This window comes from Syngnathus acus, chromosome 3, assembly GCF_901709675.1.
Source record: "Syngnathus acus chromosome 3, fSynAcu1.2, whole genome shotgun sequence".
Lineage (NCBI taxonomy): Eukaryota > Metazoa > Chordata > Actinopteri > Syngnathiformes > Syngnathidae > Syngnathus > Syngnathus acus.
The window spans coordinates 20,713,351-20,731,232 of record NC_051089.1 but is presented as its reverse complement, the minus strand read 5'-3'; the positions used below and the strand labels follow the sequence as shown (position 1 = coordinate 20,731,232).

Here is a 17,882-nt window from a genome sequence, read left to right as displayed (position 1 = left end):
TAAAGAAAAAAAAAATAGTGTAATAATTTTAAGCCAGCAACCACCAAAAATGTCAATACACCAACTAGTTTCATAATGTAGGCAAATGGAGCCCTGATCATAATTTTTTGCCTGTATGCTACCTGTATCCATCCATCCATCGCTTGTCCCCACGAGGGTCGCGGGCGTGCTGGAGCCTATCCCAGCAGTCATTGGGCAGGAGGTGGGGCGACACCCTGAACCAGTTGCCAGCCGATTGCAGGGCACACAGAGGCGAACAACCATCCACACTCGCACTCACACATGGGGGCAATTTGGAGTGCTCAATCGGTTTTTGGGATGTGGGAGGAAACCGGAGTGTCCGGAGAAAACCCACGCGGGCACGGGGAGAACATGCAAACTCTACACAGGGAGGGCCGGACGTGGAATCGTACCTGCGCCCTCCTAACTGTGAGGCGGACGTGCTAACCAGTGCGCCTATGCTACCTCTATCTGATTTTAATTTTTATGACAGTCTGCTTAACTGCTTGATTCGTAATTTCTTCAAATATTATTTGGGTCGCTTTCAGATAGGTATTGAAGTGGGAGAAACAGCAACATGTAGTATATACTTTGTTAAGTTAGACAAAGTCATATACTTTTTCATGTTCATACTGCTCGGTCGGGAGCATAGATGCAGCACACGGAGCTGTGTGGCCTTCCAATACAGATGGGCACAGACAGCGGACGCTTTTGGGGTTAACGCGATTCCCAAAATCTGGGCCCCAAATTGAGGTTCAGGTGAATTATTTCAGCTATGTAGACTGTTCGTTTATTACGAGCGGCATTAATTTGACATCTTCAGTGATGTCTCTGATCTTATGGTTGTCATCTTTCGAAGTGTTTATCCTCACGATGGTGGCAGTCGTGCTTGCCTCATTTCTCCAAATTACCTGTATTTCTACCTCCTCCCAAATCGCGCTCCTCTGTCATCTCTTCTTCTGCGCATCCAGGTCATTTTGGGGACGCATATGTTCACACACCAGATAGACTGGAGTCGCATTAAAAAATATAATGTGAACGCTCACGCACAAAAAAAATATATTTGTTCTATTTTGTTCGCACCAAGCATATGTAAATTGGGTGTATTTGCGTAACATTACATCAAAAACTTGGGACAGTGCACCCAAAGAATTTCCACAGTGTGCAGGAATGAACCAGAAGTGCAGAGTAGTCATACAGTGTTTTTTTTCCCAGGAAGCCAAGTCCGAGATGAAAGTGACCTGCAATTTCCATAGTTGTGCAATTTCTGTATCCACCACTGGTGTAGCGCCATCATTGCTATTTACCATCATTATTGTTCATACTCTATAGTGGACGGGGCTGCCAATGATTAGGCTAACAACAAAACGCTGTTAATAACCAAAATAACATTCTTACATTCTGATGTACAGTACAGTACTATTACACTGTATGTTACTGTCGCACGCATGGACGCGAATCACTCCACGCTGTCACGGAACAGAGACAGGGCGACCAAATGCAGCACGATCCTTTGTTGAAAAAGGGGGAAAGGGGAACGCTGGACTTGCGGTCTGGCTGGCGTGGCTGAGCAGCAGAGCACAGCGCGTAGTCGTAGGCAGGCAGGTTGTCTAGGCAGGCGGTGATCAAAGCGTGGTCGGTCAGTTTACGGAAGCAGTTGGCAACAGAGATCGTTCAGGGGACAAAAAGGCAGTGGTGTCACGGGCAGGGTAAGTAGACGAACTGACAACCACTGGCAGAATACACAGAGGTTAAGTAGGGGACCTAACGAGCTGTAGCAGGTGCTGGCAATTCCTTGATTAGGGCTTGGCTGGAAGTCAGGTGACGCAGGAACGTGACACACGCATGCGGGGTTTGTTGTTAAAATAATACATTTACTGAAACACACACAACAGCGGCAGTTACAGTCACGACCCGGCGAAACTCCCGCTCACTGTCAACGACTTCCGTGTACTGAGAATACGTTATAAACATCACACTGTCCATGTTATACGCAAAATTATACATTGTACAACCGTAACCGTATTTATCATATTCTCAATCAATAATTAGCTCAGACTACCAGCAGTATTACAAATTCTGATCATCAACTTTTCAACAGATTTACTCACCTGGAACACACACAACAGCGGCAGTCACAGTCACGACCCGGCGAAACTCCCGCTCACTGTCAACTACTTCCGGGTACTGAGGACCCCCGTAGTTGTCCCAGGTGCCTTATTGAAATCCCCAAATATTCGCCACTGATACCATACAGTACTATTTGCATATAACGGCATATAACGTGTTCAGAAACATCACAAAGTAAAAAAAATAACAAGGCGGGTGAGTATGAATGTCCATTCAAATGTCCCAAAAACCACCATGGGCCCCACACTACTATGACATTTGTTGCTTTATTTCAGTTTGTGAGGCTTATAAGTATCATATTTATGAAGAGAATATATTTTAGTCTGGTGTACAACTGCCCTATCTTTTGCACTTAAAAACACTGACTAGATCGATAGATAGATAGATCTTTATTGTCATTGTCACACATGTACAACGAAATTTAAAAAGTGCCAACCGATCAGCGCATGAGATAAAAAAATAAATAGAATAAATAGAATAAAAGATTAAAAAAAATACAAGCTAAGAACCCACAGAAGAACATACACAGACACAGTCATTTACGTTTAGCGGCATTCAATGTGACTACCGCTGTAGGGTAAAAACTGTTGGCGAATCTGCTAGTCCTTGACCTAATTGATCTATAGCGTCTGCCTGACGGCAACAGTTCGAAAAGGGAGTGGCCAGGGTGGGAAGTGTCCTTCAGAATGTTCTGTGTTTTTTTGAGACAGCGGGTTCTGTGTAGGTCTTCCAGTGTGGGGAGAGGGCAGCCAATGATCTTCTGTGCTGTGTTGATGACCCCTTGGAGCTTTTTCCTCTGAGCAGCAGTGCAGCTGGAGTACCAAACACATATACAGTACGTTAAAGTGCTTTCTATGGAGCAGCGATAGAAGGACACCAGCGATATGTCAGTCAGTTTGTAATTCAGAGTTGTGACTCAGAAACTGGAATGGTTGACATACCTTTCTCAATAATTCAGATATCCTTTTTTCTGTCCTTTTTGTTTTGGACTTGCCATTCACACCATCACCTGCTCCCATTTTGCAGACACTGTTGGAGCTGGGGGCATCTCCAGACTACAAGGACAGTCGTGGTCTGACTCCTCTGTACCACAGCACAGTTGTGGGGGGAGACCCAGGTTGCGGTGAACTTCTTTTGAACCATCACGCCTCTGTTTGCTGCCAGGATGAAAATGGCTGGCATGAAATTCACCAGGTACACACAATGAGTTTCACCAGCTGCACTCCTTTTCACAGAGGGTCTTTGGGCTGCTTAGTTATTTGGTAAAGCTTGCTTTGGGTGACCACACAGTGTGGCAGCTGCTATCGAGTAAAGAAGATAAAAGGCATGTTGGGCAAGTCGCCCTGCAGCTATGACAACACTCTAAGCACCTCTGTGCTGTGTGTGTGTGTGTGTGTGTGTGTGTGTGTGTGTGTGTGTGTGTGTGTGTGTGTGTGTGTGTGTGTGTGTGTGTGTGTGTGTGTGTGTGTGTGTGTGTGTGTATGTGTGCGTGTGGGGGTGCGTATGTGTGTGTGTTTGTGCGTGCTTTTTGTCCGCGTCTGTTGAACCATCAGTTTTATCAGACTGCTCATATCTCACGTACTGTTCACTTCCAATTCCTTTGCCTTTCTCAATCTGTCACACATCAGACGCAAATAATGATCCTCTTTCAGGCTGATTATACAATAGAAAGCATATTTCCTGCAGGTATGTTATTATATTACATTCACACCAAAGTTAAATGTTTCATCTGGAGTTTCATGTGTTTTCATGATGGAGTTTGATCATGAGGTACTTTAATGTAGCTGCTTCATTTGTTACTGGAGAAAAGGTACTCCAATGAAAGGAATTTTTTTTTTAATATTGCTAGTCAATCAGTTGGCCGATGGTTGTGGTAAAACGTTGTTTAATGCTCTTGTTATCTCAGTTCACAGTTCAATAATTAATAGAATACAATAAAAATAAACCATAAGACAGGTTTGAAAAGAAGGAAATCACTGCCTACCTTAATGGAAGACCTGGCATGCACAAAGCTACTTTTGGAAGTAACATCCTGATAGTGGTTCATGCGGTGCATTTAAAATGCCACTCTATAGATTGCCTTTCTTTGCCAATATCACTCTTGCATTCAGATCAAACAAACAAACAAACAAACAAACAAACAAACAAACAAACAAACAAACAAGCTGCAAATATCTTAACAGAGCTGAAGACTAGCTGCAAGCTACTCCTGACTCTGTGTAAGGTTACCAATGGTTTTCTTTAAAAAAAAATTAAAAAATGTAGGCGCAACACTGAAAGGGTGCGCGGGCTGTAATATACACCAACATAAACTGTATACAAAAAATAACATGCACACACCCAAAAACATTTTTTGAAACTAAATATATTTTCTTCCCCTACGGCCTACACCCTTCTGGGCCTACTTTGGATCAGACCGTGATTGACTGGTTTGGTACACCTGAAGTAAATACCAGTTACACCAATGTCTTTGCTCACTATTCTCCAATCCTGAACTTGTTTTGGATCCGACTGTGTTGTACACCTTCATACTACTGTGCTATTATTATTTTGTCCTACATTGTTTCTCCATGCTACCTACACAGGATCTGTGTTGATCATGCTGATAAACATTCTTAAGCATTTTCCACGAACAACAAATGGAGAATGGGGTAAACAAAACAAAAATACAAACAAAAACAAAACTAAATATCAAAAGTACTTATACATGTTCTTGAAAGTACTGTGAATGTATACAGTGAAATGCTGGCTCCTCCACCTCTGTGGAAGCATTTCGATTTTTCCTTGTGGTGTGACTTTGAGTCAATTGACTCACTTGAAATATATTGCATGAGTAAAGCTGTAGAATAGAATAGAATAGAATAGATCTTTATTGTCATTGTCACATGCACAACGAAATTTAAAAAGTGCCAACCGATCCGCGCATGCGATAAAAAATATATAGAATAAATAGAATAAAAAGATAAAAAAAACAAGCTAAAAACCCACAGAAGAACATACACAGACATAATCATTTACGTTTAGCTGCATTCAATGTGACTACCGCTGTAGGGTAAAAACTGTTGGCGAATCTGCTAGTCCTCGACCTAATTAATCTGTAGCGTCTGCCTGATGGCAACAGTTCGAAAAGGGAGTGGCCAGGGTGGGAAGTGTCCTTCAGAATGTTCTGTGTTTTTTTGAGACAGCGGGTTCTGTGTAGGTCTTCCAGTGTGGGGAGAGGGCAGCCAATGATCTTCTGTGCTGTGTTGATGACCCCTTGGAGCTTTTTCCTCTGAGCAGCAGTGCAGCTGGAGTACCAAACATATACAGTACGTTAAAGTGCTTTCTATGGAGCAGCGATAGAAGGACACCAGCAGTCTCCGTGTAATGCTGTGCCTCCTCAGCACCCTTAAAAAGTAGAGTCTCTGTTGGGCCTTTTTAAGCAGCTCAGAGGTGTTCACGCCCCAGGTGAAGTCCTCCTCGATGTGGACTCCCGGGTAGCGGAAGGAGGACACCCTCTTCACACAGACCCCGTCGATGATGAGTGGTGGAATGTCCGTTTTATTTTTCCTCCTAAAATCAATGACCAGTTCTTGGGTTTTAGCCGTGTTTAGGAGCAGATTGTTCTCTCCGCACCACTCCGATAGCTGGACCACTTCGTCCCTGTAGGCAGACTCATCCCCCTTTGAGATGAGCCCCACCACGGTTGTGTCATCCGCAAATTTCACGATGGTGTTGCTGCGGTGGGCGGGGGTGCATGCATGTGTGTAGAGCGTGTAAAGCAGTGGGCTCAGTACGCAGCCCTGTGGGGAGCCGGTACCAAGACTGAGAGGTGTGGATGTATGACGGCCCACTTTCACCCTCTGGCTGCGACCCGTCAGGAAGCTCTTAATCCACCTGCAAGTATTATGTGGAAGTCCCAGGCCCTCCAGTATGTCCACCAGTCTGTGGGGGAGGATGGTGTCACATCACATGAACCATAGCAAGGTCATTGTTGCACCGTTCTTTGCAACCAGAACTTTACATTCTCACCGCAAGACCTCAGGTTTCAATTATATGCAGAATATATTGCATGATGAGGGCTCACTTGAACTTTTTTTGTTGTAATATGTTGAGATGATGTACATTAAAATGTTGAGCTGTGATGAGTTGATTACATTTTAAATACTATAAACACTGCTCTCTTTTATACTGCTGTAGTTCAGTATATCCATCCATCCATCCATCCATCCATCCATCCATCCATCCATCCATCCATCCATCCATCCATGTATTGTGATTTTCTTGCTTTAGGCCAGTGCTTCTCAATTATTTTCTGTGATGCCCCCTGTAGGGAGAAAACATTTTGCGCCCCCCATGCTTGTATCCATATTAACATTAAAGAAAACAAAAAATAAATAAACAAATTATTATTATTAATAACATTGTTTTTTAGTCTGTAACAGATCAGATTCCAAGTGCATCACTTTGCCTGAAACTGAAAAATAAATTATAATTAAACTATAAACATTCTTGACCAACTGCCATTTTATGCTGAAAAAATGCAATAAAATAATAATAAACATAAATAATATTAAATAACAGCAATACATAATATTAAATTCAAAGTAATCAGCAACATTAACTCAGGACCACATCATATAAACATTTTAACCTACAAAACAAAAATGAATAAAACTATTTGTGCTATTTTTTAATCAAAATGAAGCAGTATGACAATATGCCCGGCTGCAGGCGGTATCAGCTCTTCTGCAATGATGTGGTTTGTTTTGCACTCAGCAATTTGGTACGCTACTTTATATGATGCTAACAGAGCTCGCCGATTGAAGTAGTGTTCACAAAGCGGGATGATTGAACTCAAGAATTTTATCAGCGTGATTGGGGTGCAATGTCTTTAAGTGCCGCCTTAATATTTTTGGCTTCATACTGTCCGCTGCCAACATTTTAAGGCACAGTAAACACACTGGTCTTTCCTCGTCTCCCACCGTAGTCACACTGAATCCGAGTGCTACGTACGCTTCGTCATATTTCCTTGTCTTAGCTTTCGGGTGACTCATTTTTCTCATCTCCGTCTCTCTCCGCCGTTCTTTTCAACCCTGTTAAATATTTTGCCATGGTGTCCCACTGCACTTTTTATCGCCTGCTCTGTACTGTGTGTGCGTATGTTCCGTGCGCTCTACACTATAGAGCGAATACCGTAATTTTCGGACTATCAGTCGCGGTTTTTTTCATAGTTTGGGTGGGGGGGCGACTTATAATAAGGAGTGAAACCGCGATAAACAAACCGCGATGTAGCAAGGGATTACTGTAATTTGAATTTCAAGTGATGTCAGCAGCGCGACGCGGCGTGGCGCGGCGGTTGTTTACAAAAAGGACAAAGATTGATCACGGGATGACGAAGATGACGAAGGGCCCCACGTACTACTGGCATCATTAGCGGCTTTGTTTCTAAGTGACACGGAGGACGAAGAGTTTGAAGGATTTGGAGTGACACAAAAGGTTTGAAAAACTATTATGGCTTTTACGCACGCCTGGTCCTACTCTACGGAGCTCTCTTTCACCTCTGTGGATAGAAGTCGGGGGCCGGCGCTTGGCCGGGTGGCTGTCCGGGGACGGTGGATGGGGCTCGGACATGCCTTTTACGCACGCCCGGTCCTACTCTACGGAGCTCTCTTTCACCTCCGTGGATGGAAGTCGAGGGCCGGCGCTCGGCCGGGTGGCTGTCCGGGGACAGTGGATGGGGCTCGGTCATGGCTTTTACGCACGCCCGGTCCTATTCTATGGATCTCTCTTCCACCTCCGTGGCTGGAAGTCCACGCCGCCACACGCCTGGAAGTTTGTTTTGTTAAATAAAGAGCCGTTTACCAAACCCACGTCTTTCCTTGTACTTTGTTAACGCTACAATCTAGTTATATACTAGATCTGTGGAATAACGACGAGGCTGACGTCAGGGCGCACGCGCGGCGTTGTTGACAAAGGACGAGGAATTTGATCGATGTATTTAACGATTTAGAGAACACAGATGGTTATATAATATTATTGCTTCTATAATAGTTATTTGATATCTAATTTATATATCGTTATATGGGTCTGTGGAAGGCGGCTCGGTGGCGCACTGGCTAGCACGTCCGCCTCACAGTACGGAGGGTGCGGGTTCGATTCCACCTCCGGCCCTCCCTGTGTGGAGTTTGCATGTTCTCCCCGTGTCCGCGTGGGTTTTCTCCGGGTCCTCCGGTTTCCTCCCACATCCCCAAAAACATGCTTGGTAGGCTGATTGAGCGCTCCAAATTGCCCCTAGGTGTGAGTGCGTGTGCGGATGGTTGTTCGTCTCTGTGTGCCCTGCGATTGGCTGGCAACCGGTTCAGGGTGTCCCCCGCCTACTGCCCGATGACAGCTGGGATAGGCTCCAGCAAGCCCGCGACCCCCGTGGGGATACAGCGGTACAGAAAATGGATGGATGGATGGGTCTGTGGAATATTTTGAAGTGCAAGCGCCGTCAGCGGCGCGCACCCATTGTTGACAAAGGACGATCGATGGATTTAATGAATTGGAGTGACACAGATGGTTTTATAAACTTGTTATTTATGTAATAGGTTTTTTAATAACTCGGCCGGGTGGCTGTCCGGGGACGGTGGATGGGGCTCGGACATGCCTTTTACGCACGCCCGGTCCTACTCTACGGAGCTCTCTTTCACCTCCGTGGATAGAAGTCGGGGGCCGGCGCTCGGCCAGGTGGCTGTCCGTGGACGGTGGATGGGGCTCGGTCATGGCTTTTACGCACGCCCGGTCCTATTCTATGGAGCTCTCTTCCACCTCCATGGCTGGAAGTCCACGCTGCCACACGCCTGGAAGTTTGTTTTGTTAAATAGAGCCATTTACCAAACCCACGTCTTTCCTTGTACTTTGTTAACACTACAATATAGTTATATACTAGATCTGTGGAATAACGACGAGGCTGACGTCAGGGCGCACGCGCGGCGTTGTTGACAAAGGACGAGGAATTTGATCGATGGATTTAATGATTTCGAGTGCACAGATGGTTTGATAATATTATTGCTTATATAATAGTTATTTGACATATAATTTATATATCGTTATATGGGCCTGTGGAATATTTTGATGTGCAAGCGCCATCAGCGGCGCGCACCCATTGTTGACAAAGGACGATCGATGGATTTAATGAATTGGAGTGAAACAGATGGTTTTATAAACGTGTTATTTATGTAATAGTTTTTTTTAATAACTCTGAATGTTACGTCAGGCCCATTCTCAGCTCTTCGTTTGTGTTTATGTCACGTTAGCATACCTATCGTTTAGCCTGTTGTTGCTCGTTCATGTCTGTTCTTGGTGTTGGATTTTGTCGAATAAATTGCCCCCCAAAATGCGACTTATACTCCGGAGCGACTTATATATGTTTTTTTTCACTTTTTTGGGCATTTTATGGCTGATGCGACTTGTACTCCGGAGCAACTTTTAGTCCGAAAATTACGGTATATTGAAATACTGTTCAATATATCTGGTATAAAAAATGAATTTTCAAAGAATGTACTGTACTGTACACTGTTGTGTCAATTCATGTAAAATGTAGAATGTTGTGTAATGTTTCCATTCACAGTTGGGAACCTCCTCTTGTTGACTGTGGTCCAGATATTCCAACACTTGTGTGTGTGTGCGTGCGTGCGTGCGTGCGTGCGTGCGTGCGTGCGTCCGCCCTTCACTATCTCTGATTGGCTGAGAACCTATGTGTCTGCTGGTTTCTCCTTGATCTGTTGGACGCAAATAAAAATGAATGAATGAATGAATGAATGAATGAATGAATGAATGAATGAATGAATGAATGAACGAACGAACGATTTATTTGAGGTCGCAGTCCAAAGCCTGCGTGTGTGTGTGTGTGTGTGTGTGTGTGTGTGTGTGTGTGTGTGTGTGTGTGTGTGTGTGTGTGTGTGTGTGTGTGTGTGTGCGTACAAATACGCGTTCGTATGTGTTTAACGTTTTTTTGGGCATTTTATGGCTGATGCGACTTGTACTCCGGAGTGACTTTTAGTCCGAAAATTACGGTACTCCCTGCGCACACTCCCTGCGCAATGATACCGCCACTTCCACCTACTGCCGTGGATGTCTAATTACCCTTTAATCTCGTACGGCCAAAAAATAGCATGTTCCCCGGAGTCACACGCATCGCGCCTGGCATCGCACCCCACTATGTGAGAAGGAGTGCTTTAGGCACTTAAACATTTCAGGCGATCTCTCAACAAATGCAGTTCCTTTTAAACTTGAATCCTTTTTTCCAGATTTGTGCATTTTCCTTTTTTTTTTAGTTGATGTAATGCCTTTAATCTACCGCTCGCTATCATGTGTCTCCCATTTTTTTGCGGCCGGGTTCAAACAAAGTGCGGCTTCTTTCCATTCTGGTTCTAATCTCTTTTGCAGCACACTGACATCTAGCGTAAATGGGAGATTACTGCAACTTGCAAATTACCGTTTTCTGCGAATGGAAGTAAATTGGGAATTTGTGTTTTCAGGCTTGCCGGCATGGACATGTGCAACATCTGGAGCATCTTCTGTTCTATGGAGCAGACATGAGTGCTCAGAATGCCACAGGAAACACTGCCCTACACATCTGTGCTCTATATAACCAGGTGAGTAGTGGGCACAAAATATATAAAATGATGTGAATTTTGTGTGTCAATATCAAAACATAGCAAGGTGAAGGGACAATATAGGAAAAATATTACTGATTTAAAGTTACAATTGGAACAACTGAAGGCCTCCCTTATTTATATATTTATTACATTCTGATTTGAAACCGCCTTGTAATACAAGAACAGCATTTTGGATCACCTTGTGATCTACAATATATTAATACTTCATTGACACCCCTCTCATGCTGTGCTCATTTGAGTGTCTGAGTGCTAACGTTGCTATTTTGAGCGGTGGCAGAGATTTTACAAACTGATTCAATTCTGTTACCAACCAGTGCTTAAGACACGATGCTCTAACTGTGTGTGTGTGTGTGTATGTGTGTGCGTGCGTGCGTGCGTGCGCGCGTGCGCGTGTGTGCGTGTGTGCGTGTGTGTGTGTGTGTGCGTGCGTACAAATACGCGTTCGTATGTGTTTAACGTTTACATTCACCTTTGCTTTTGAGCATTTTTTCTGGTTCCATTTCTTCCAGCGGAAAGTTAGTTTAATTTTATAATATAAACAGACAGTTGGTACTAAACTAGTTTTTGAATGAAATAATTTTTCAGATCAGATGCAATCTTTGAATAATGTCTGCGTAAAAGCTGAGATTTTATTTCTACAATGTTTTTTTTGTGGTTAGTAAAGATGTCTGTGAATATCAAAAAACAAACTTCTCTTGGTCAGCAGTAAATCGTGTGACTGCAAACGGTAACTCAGACCTTTTATATTATACTTTTATATTCACAGTATATGGACAAAAAGGAATGAAACATGAAATTCTCATTTGCTAAAATGCCCTCCAAAGCTTCAGCTTCACAGCTGTTGTCAGAATCCACTAACATCGTGTCTCACTGTTTATCATTTATCATTATTTATTTTTGTGAAGTTGAATGTGCTGCTGTTTCCCATGTTTTGTACACCTATACCTTGCAGTATATATACTACCTTACAGTTCTGAGGTTCAGGGTTCGAGTCTAGACTCTGGCCTTCCTGCATGTTTTCTTTGTGCTTGCATTGTTGTTGGCATGCAGAATTTATTGCTTCGAACGTCATGCAAAAGACAAAAAGGCAGCAGGGTGTTTTTAACTCACAATGCATTCATTGCATGGTCTTACATAAACAAGAACGGAGAAGATTAGGAATGATGGATAGATATAATATAGTATTTGCATGAACCCAGCTGAGACAAGGGCTCGTAACTCTTCAAAGTCAAAGTCTGCTTTATTGTCAATTTCTTCACATGTTTTTTCTCCAGGTACTTGGGCATTCTCCCACATTCCAAAAGCATTCTTTTGGGCTTGATGAAAACTAAAATGCCTCTACAATGATTGTACAAAAAATGTATGTGCCCTCAAATCGGCTGGCCACCATTTCAGGGTGTAACCTACCTATTGCCCAAAGTCAGGTTGTAGTTCACCCCAAACACCAATGCAAAGGCTATCAAAAATGGCAAATAAGATTCTCAATAAGATCGTCTTTTAATCATTTTACAGAGACAAGAATTGTATCTGTTACTCAGTAGTGGCTCTGGTAACTGTTGTTCTTTAAAGCTGACACTTGAATCTTATTCATCTCACCCACCCACTCAGTTAGCTTTTAAAATGAATCACTTTAGTGAATTTGCCTTTTTGAGCCTTCAATGTATTCCTTTTCTAAAAGCTTGGAAACAACAAAGTGAGTCCAACAACTCCAAGTATGTGTTTCTGGCGACAGAATGCAGTTGAACAGTGTCCAGTGCATGTCTATGAGGTTAAAAACTATATATATTTTTTTTTTCTTCTCATAATTTCATTGATCTCCTTTAAAGCATTTTAAAAATATTGTTTAATCTTTTCATCTTACACTCTTGTATTTCGTTAATTCTAGTAACCAGTATTTTATTTTACTGGTTCTTTTATCACAGACAAAGAACTGTGATAAAAGAACCAGTAAAATAATCTACAAGTGAAGACAAAATGAACGTAGTACAACTAAACAGTATTTTATTTCTGTGCTTTGATTTAAAACACTTTCGGATGTCCTTTTAATCATACTCTATATAAATAAAATTGCCCGGCTTTGTCTTTCATATTGTTCGCCCACACTAAATCACTGAACATCTGTTATATCATGCCCAAAATACCAAAAACACAGACATTGTGAAAAATTGTTTCAAACTTCCTCGGTTCAGTACTACATACCGTAGTCTTTTAAGCAGTCCTACGGGGTCACAAGCGAGTGCAAATTGTAGGCCGATCCCAACATGTTTTACTATGGTGTACATGGGAAAAGAAAGGCAGTCGGGGTTATTTTAAAGGAAGAGTTAAGAATGTCCTGGAAGTGAAATGGGTGTCAGATCGAGTGATGAGGTTGAAATTTGAAATTGAGTGTGTTATGTTTAATGTAAATAGTCTTTATGCCCCACAGCTATGATGTGGATAAGAAGAGAAATACAATTCTGGAAGGAGATATACCAGTGGTCTAAAACATGCGGCCCACGGGCCAATTGTAGCAGATGGGACAATTGTTTGCGGCCCTCGCCTTGATATGACCGTTTAATGTTCGTGTGGCCCGCAATTTTGATATGAATTGTTTTGTGCCGTGCTTATTCGAATGTGTCTTTTTGGGAGCACATACCGTAAATTCCGGACTATAAACCGCACCGGACTATAAACCATATTTTAGTTTTTTTCTTATATAAGTCGCACCGGACTATAAGCCGCACGTGCACACGCGTTTTTTACAAAGAAAGACAGTACACAGAAAGCCTTTTTAAAGTTTTAATAACATACTTTAACATGTCTTTCTAAACATTGCCTGTGACGCAGCAGTAGTACCGCAGCAACACGGAAGTGTGCACGCGAGTTATTAACAAAGAAAGACTGGACACAGAAAGCTTTTTTAAAGTTTTAATAACATACCTTAACATTTCTTTCCAAACACTGCCTGTGACGCGGCAGTAATACCGCAGCAACACGGAAGTAACACAAGACTAATAGGGCTGGATTAAAAAAAACATACCATACCAGTAAAAGTCACTGAGACGCGGCGGTAACACAGCAGCAACACGGTAGTACAGCACCAACAGGGCTCGTTAAAAAACGTACCAGTAAAAGTAAAAAAAAAGAGCCATCTTCATCTTCCTCCTGTGCACTGAAACCATCGAAGTCTTCCTCCTCAGTGTCCGATTGGAATAGCGTTAGATATCCTTCGCCTCACACTTTCTCAGTCTCTCTTTCGTCGTCGCTATTATGCATTTCTTCTTTGGCGCATTATCTCTTCTTCGTCTGTCTCGCTCTTGCTTCCTGCTAGAGCGCCCCCTGGAGGCCGTAAAAATCCATAAATACGCCGCGCCGCCATTTAAGCTCTATTTCCCTCTTTGACAGCCAAATCGATTGCTTTTAACTTAAAAGCTGCATCAAATGCATTTCTTCGTGTGTTTTCCATGATGAGGAAAATGATGTGTGCGTGATGCGCGAAATGTTCAAAACACAAACTAGCACGTCTTCTTCGGCGCATTCTCTTCTTCGTCTGTCTCGCTCTTGCTTCCTGCTAGAGCGCCCCCTGGAGGCCGTAAAAATCCATAAATACGCCGCGCCGCCATTTAAGCCTCGGGGTTCAAAGTAACCTTCTGAATAAAATGCATTAAAAGTTCACGTTCATTACAACTTGTTTTTGGTGAGCAAGATGTCAGAAGAATTGAATTTAAATGCTGATTGATTGGGTTTTAATACAATGCAGATGGTCCAAACAGCGCCACTGCTTTGTGAGTCACATGGCAGAGTAAGAGAAAGGGTTTAGAACCCTTTGACGCAGGTCACCTAGCGTGCATTCCTACTAAAGCTCATAATAGTCACAAGCAACACAGCCAGAATAAGCAGCAGCCATAGTAGTGTTTCAAAATAGTATTTTTGTTGTTGTTTTTTTCTTCAAGATACCGCAGTGTATAAAAGTGATCAAGTCATCACAAAAATCACAAAAAAAATCCCCATATAAGCCGCACCTGACTATAAGCCGCAGGGTTCAAAATTTTGGAAAAAAGTCGCGGCTTATAGTCCGGAATTTACGGTAGTATTTGTGCAAAAAGCTCTTTTCTACCTTGAACTTCAATAAGTCCAAGTACAGGTCTAAACTTGCTAATGAGCATGTTCAAGCCCTACTGAAGGTCTCAACTGCTTCCTCCCTCGCGCCAAATGTGGCTCAGCTATGCGAGAGGAAACGCTGCCAGGTCTCATCAGCAAGAAGTAGGCAGAATCTATGTTCAGAACAATGTCCAAGTTTTGGCTTAATTTTGAGAACGGGGGTGTAAAAGGTTTTATCTGAGCCTAAAAAAAAAACAATGGGGCCCAGCCTCACCCAAGACTCTACCTCCAGTGGCCGCCAGCTAAATTGAGTTTGAGACCCCTGAGATCGACAAAGTAGTTCTGCAGCATCTCAGACGGGAGAGACTCTGGATTGGTTCAGATTGTAATTAACATGTTGGTTAAGGAAACGGGATTGATGAAGTGATGGGTACATTTGGGATCCAGGAAAGGAACATGAAGTGGCTTTAGATGCCAAAAGGACAGAAATGGCTGCAGTAAACGCTTTCTTCCAAAAGAGGCCAGAATATACTGTGATCAACAAGAGCGGTGGTAGAAGCACACAGCTGGATTACATCCTTTGCAGATTATGTCATCTGAAGGAGGTTTCCGACCATAAAGTAGTGGTTGTGGAAAGCGTAGCTATACAGCAAACGATGGTGGTGTGCGAGACAATTCTGTTTAGGATGAGGAAGATTACGAAGAATAGGCATTGCAGAGAACCCTCTGGTGAAGTTGGGAAATGAAAGGTGTCACATGGCCTTTCATGAAGAGGTGAGACAGGCTCTCGGTAACAGCGTAACTCCCGCTTCACTTTATGTAACCATAATTCCGCCTGCCATTATGTGCCCTCTATTTAAAGGTCAGCAGTCATGTATAACTATTGTTTCTTCTGCTAATCAACCATTTGACACAATTCCCTTTGAGCTTCTTCACCACCGGATTCAATTGTAACTTTAATGAGTTCAAGTTGTACTGTATAATTTTTATGATATAGATTTTTAGTATTTTGGTTTAGTGACCCAAAATCAATTTGTTACAGTTTAGCGCAGGATTAATAGATGGTACATTTCAACCCAAAGAATAACGGTCATTGATCACTGTCTGCCTGTGTGTATGTCATTATGCAATGTATGGTTAAAGTAGTAACTGCTGGTGCTGTGCAAGATAAGAAGATTTGCATGGAGTTTTGTTAAATCCACAGATCAGAATTAGCTTCTGATCAGCGACACTTGATGTGAAGTGAAGTTGTCGACATGGTGGCGGTGTGGTGGGCTGAGGAAATTGGGTTTGGTGATGTGTCCCTGTCACGCAGTACAAATACTGTATCAAATGTTACCTTCACATGTTCACTAAAACGGCTGGTTAAAATGCACACTCATTATCAAGCGACACACATGAGGAGACCCAAAGACCAACTGGTCGAGATCCAGCACGCTGGTTATCATGGATCATTTACTAACAGAAGCTGGCATCACCATTGAACTCACAGTATAAGGGGGCGGGATGGAGGCAGGCTTCCATGAAACGGTATCTCTATATAATGTATGTAATTGTTGATCCTTGGGGTGTTTTGGAAATACCATGTCAAGCATGGCACTTCAGAGCAATTTTAAATTGTGGAAGAAAATGTGACTCTTTTAATCACTAGAGTATCTGGAAAAGGTGGGAGTAATCACAAGTCTCAAATTGTAACCTTCAAGTCTCAAGCAAGTCCCAAGTCACTGGGGAAAAAAAATCCATCCATCCATTTTCTATACCACTTGTCCCCACAGGGGCCGCGGGTGTGCTGGAGCCAATGCCAGCAGTTATCGGGCAGTAGGCGGGGGACACCCTGAACTGGTTGCAAGCCAATCGCAGGGCACACAGAACACGAACAACCATTCGCACTTGCACTCACACCTCGGGACAATTTGGAGTGCTCAATTGGCCCACCAAGCATGTTTTTGGGATGTGGGAAGAAACCGGAGTGCCTGGAGAAAACCCACGCGGGCACAAGGAGAAAATGCAAACTCCACACAGGGAGGGCCGGAGGTGGGGAAAACAAGTTCAAGAGAGTTCAAGAGTTTTTTATTCGCCATGTTTGAGCGTGCCAAACAAGGAATTTGACTTCGGTAAATCACACCCTCTGTTCAACATTTAGGTGACTAACAACACTCAGGACATGTGAAAAATGGCAAATATTCTCAAACATCCCCTGATCTTAAACTCCCAAAAGGGCAAGGAAAAACTCAAAACAGCTAGGGGAAATGAGAAACCTTGAGAAGAGACCACAGATGGGAAGGTCCCTCTTCCAGGATGACCAGGCTGCAATGGATGCAGAGAGGACACATAGTACAAACAGTGTAGACAAATTCAAAAAAGGTGTGGAGAGCAGGAAGTTATTGCACAGTAATGACTCTGAGACTCTAAGAGTGGTGTGAGTTCATCAGAGCAACAGCCCGGGGGAAGAAGCTGTCTCTGTGTCTGCTGGTTTTGGCGTACCGAGCTCGGTAACGCCGTCCGGAGGCGTTACAATCAAGCAAATCAATTTTGCATTTACCGTTTTTTTCCATGTATAATGCGCCCCCATGTATAATACGCACCCTAAAAATGGCATGTTGATGCTGGAAAAAAGCCTGTACCCATGTATAATACGCACCCAAATTTTGACTCCTACTTAAGTCCGTAAACGTAAAATTATTTCAGAAAAGATCATCTTTGGGAACAACCGGATGTTATTCTGCCGGTCAGTATCACTGCGCATGCGCTAGCAAACTCAATAGCGAAGAAATGTTTCGGATTTGTGTAGGGTACATTGTGACAGCAAACGAGCAGGTGATCGAGCAAGCGTCTGATACGAGAGCATTGTGTTCGTATGGAGCGTGTTTGAAGTGAACAGCAGAGAAGAAAGCGCATCTGTAATGGCGGCCTCCGTATGATATCCGGATAAAAAATAAAAAATAAAAAAATAAAAAATTGTACCCATGTATAATGCGCACCCCAGATTTTAGGACAATAAATTAGTTAAATTTTGCGCATTATACA

At 43.0% G+C, this 17,882-nt stretch overlaps 1 protein-coding gene across 4 annotated transcripts in view; it reads left to right on the top strand.

Annotated features, from left to right (window-relative positions):
• shank2b (SH3 and multiple ankyrin repeat domains 2b) overlaps nt 1-17,882 on the top strand; it is a 252,715-nt gene that overhangs the window by 42,719 nt on the left and 192,114 nt on the right. For 3 of the 4 annotated variants that reach the window (XM_037247312.1, XM_037247310.1, XM_037247309.1), the window contains 2 exons: nt 3,157-3,324; nt 10,635-10,751. In XM_037247312.1, coding sequence (XP_037103207.1) covers nt 3,157-3,324; nt 10,635-10,751 — 285 coding nt within the window. Of the gene's footprint in view, nt 1-3,156; nt 3,325-10,634; nt 10,752-15,492; nt 15,630-17,882 lie in introns of those variants that run through there. The other variant, XM_037247311.1, reaches the window with a different exon arrangement.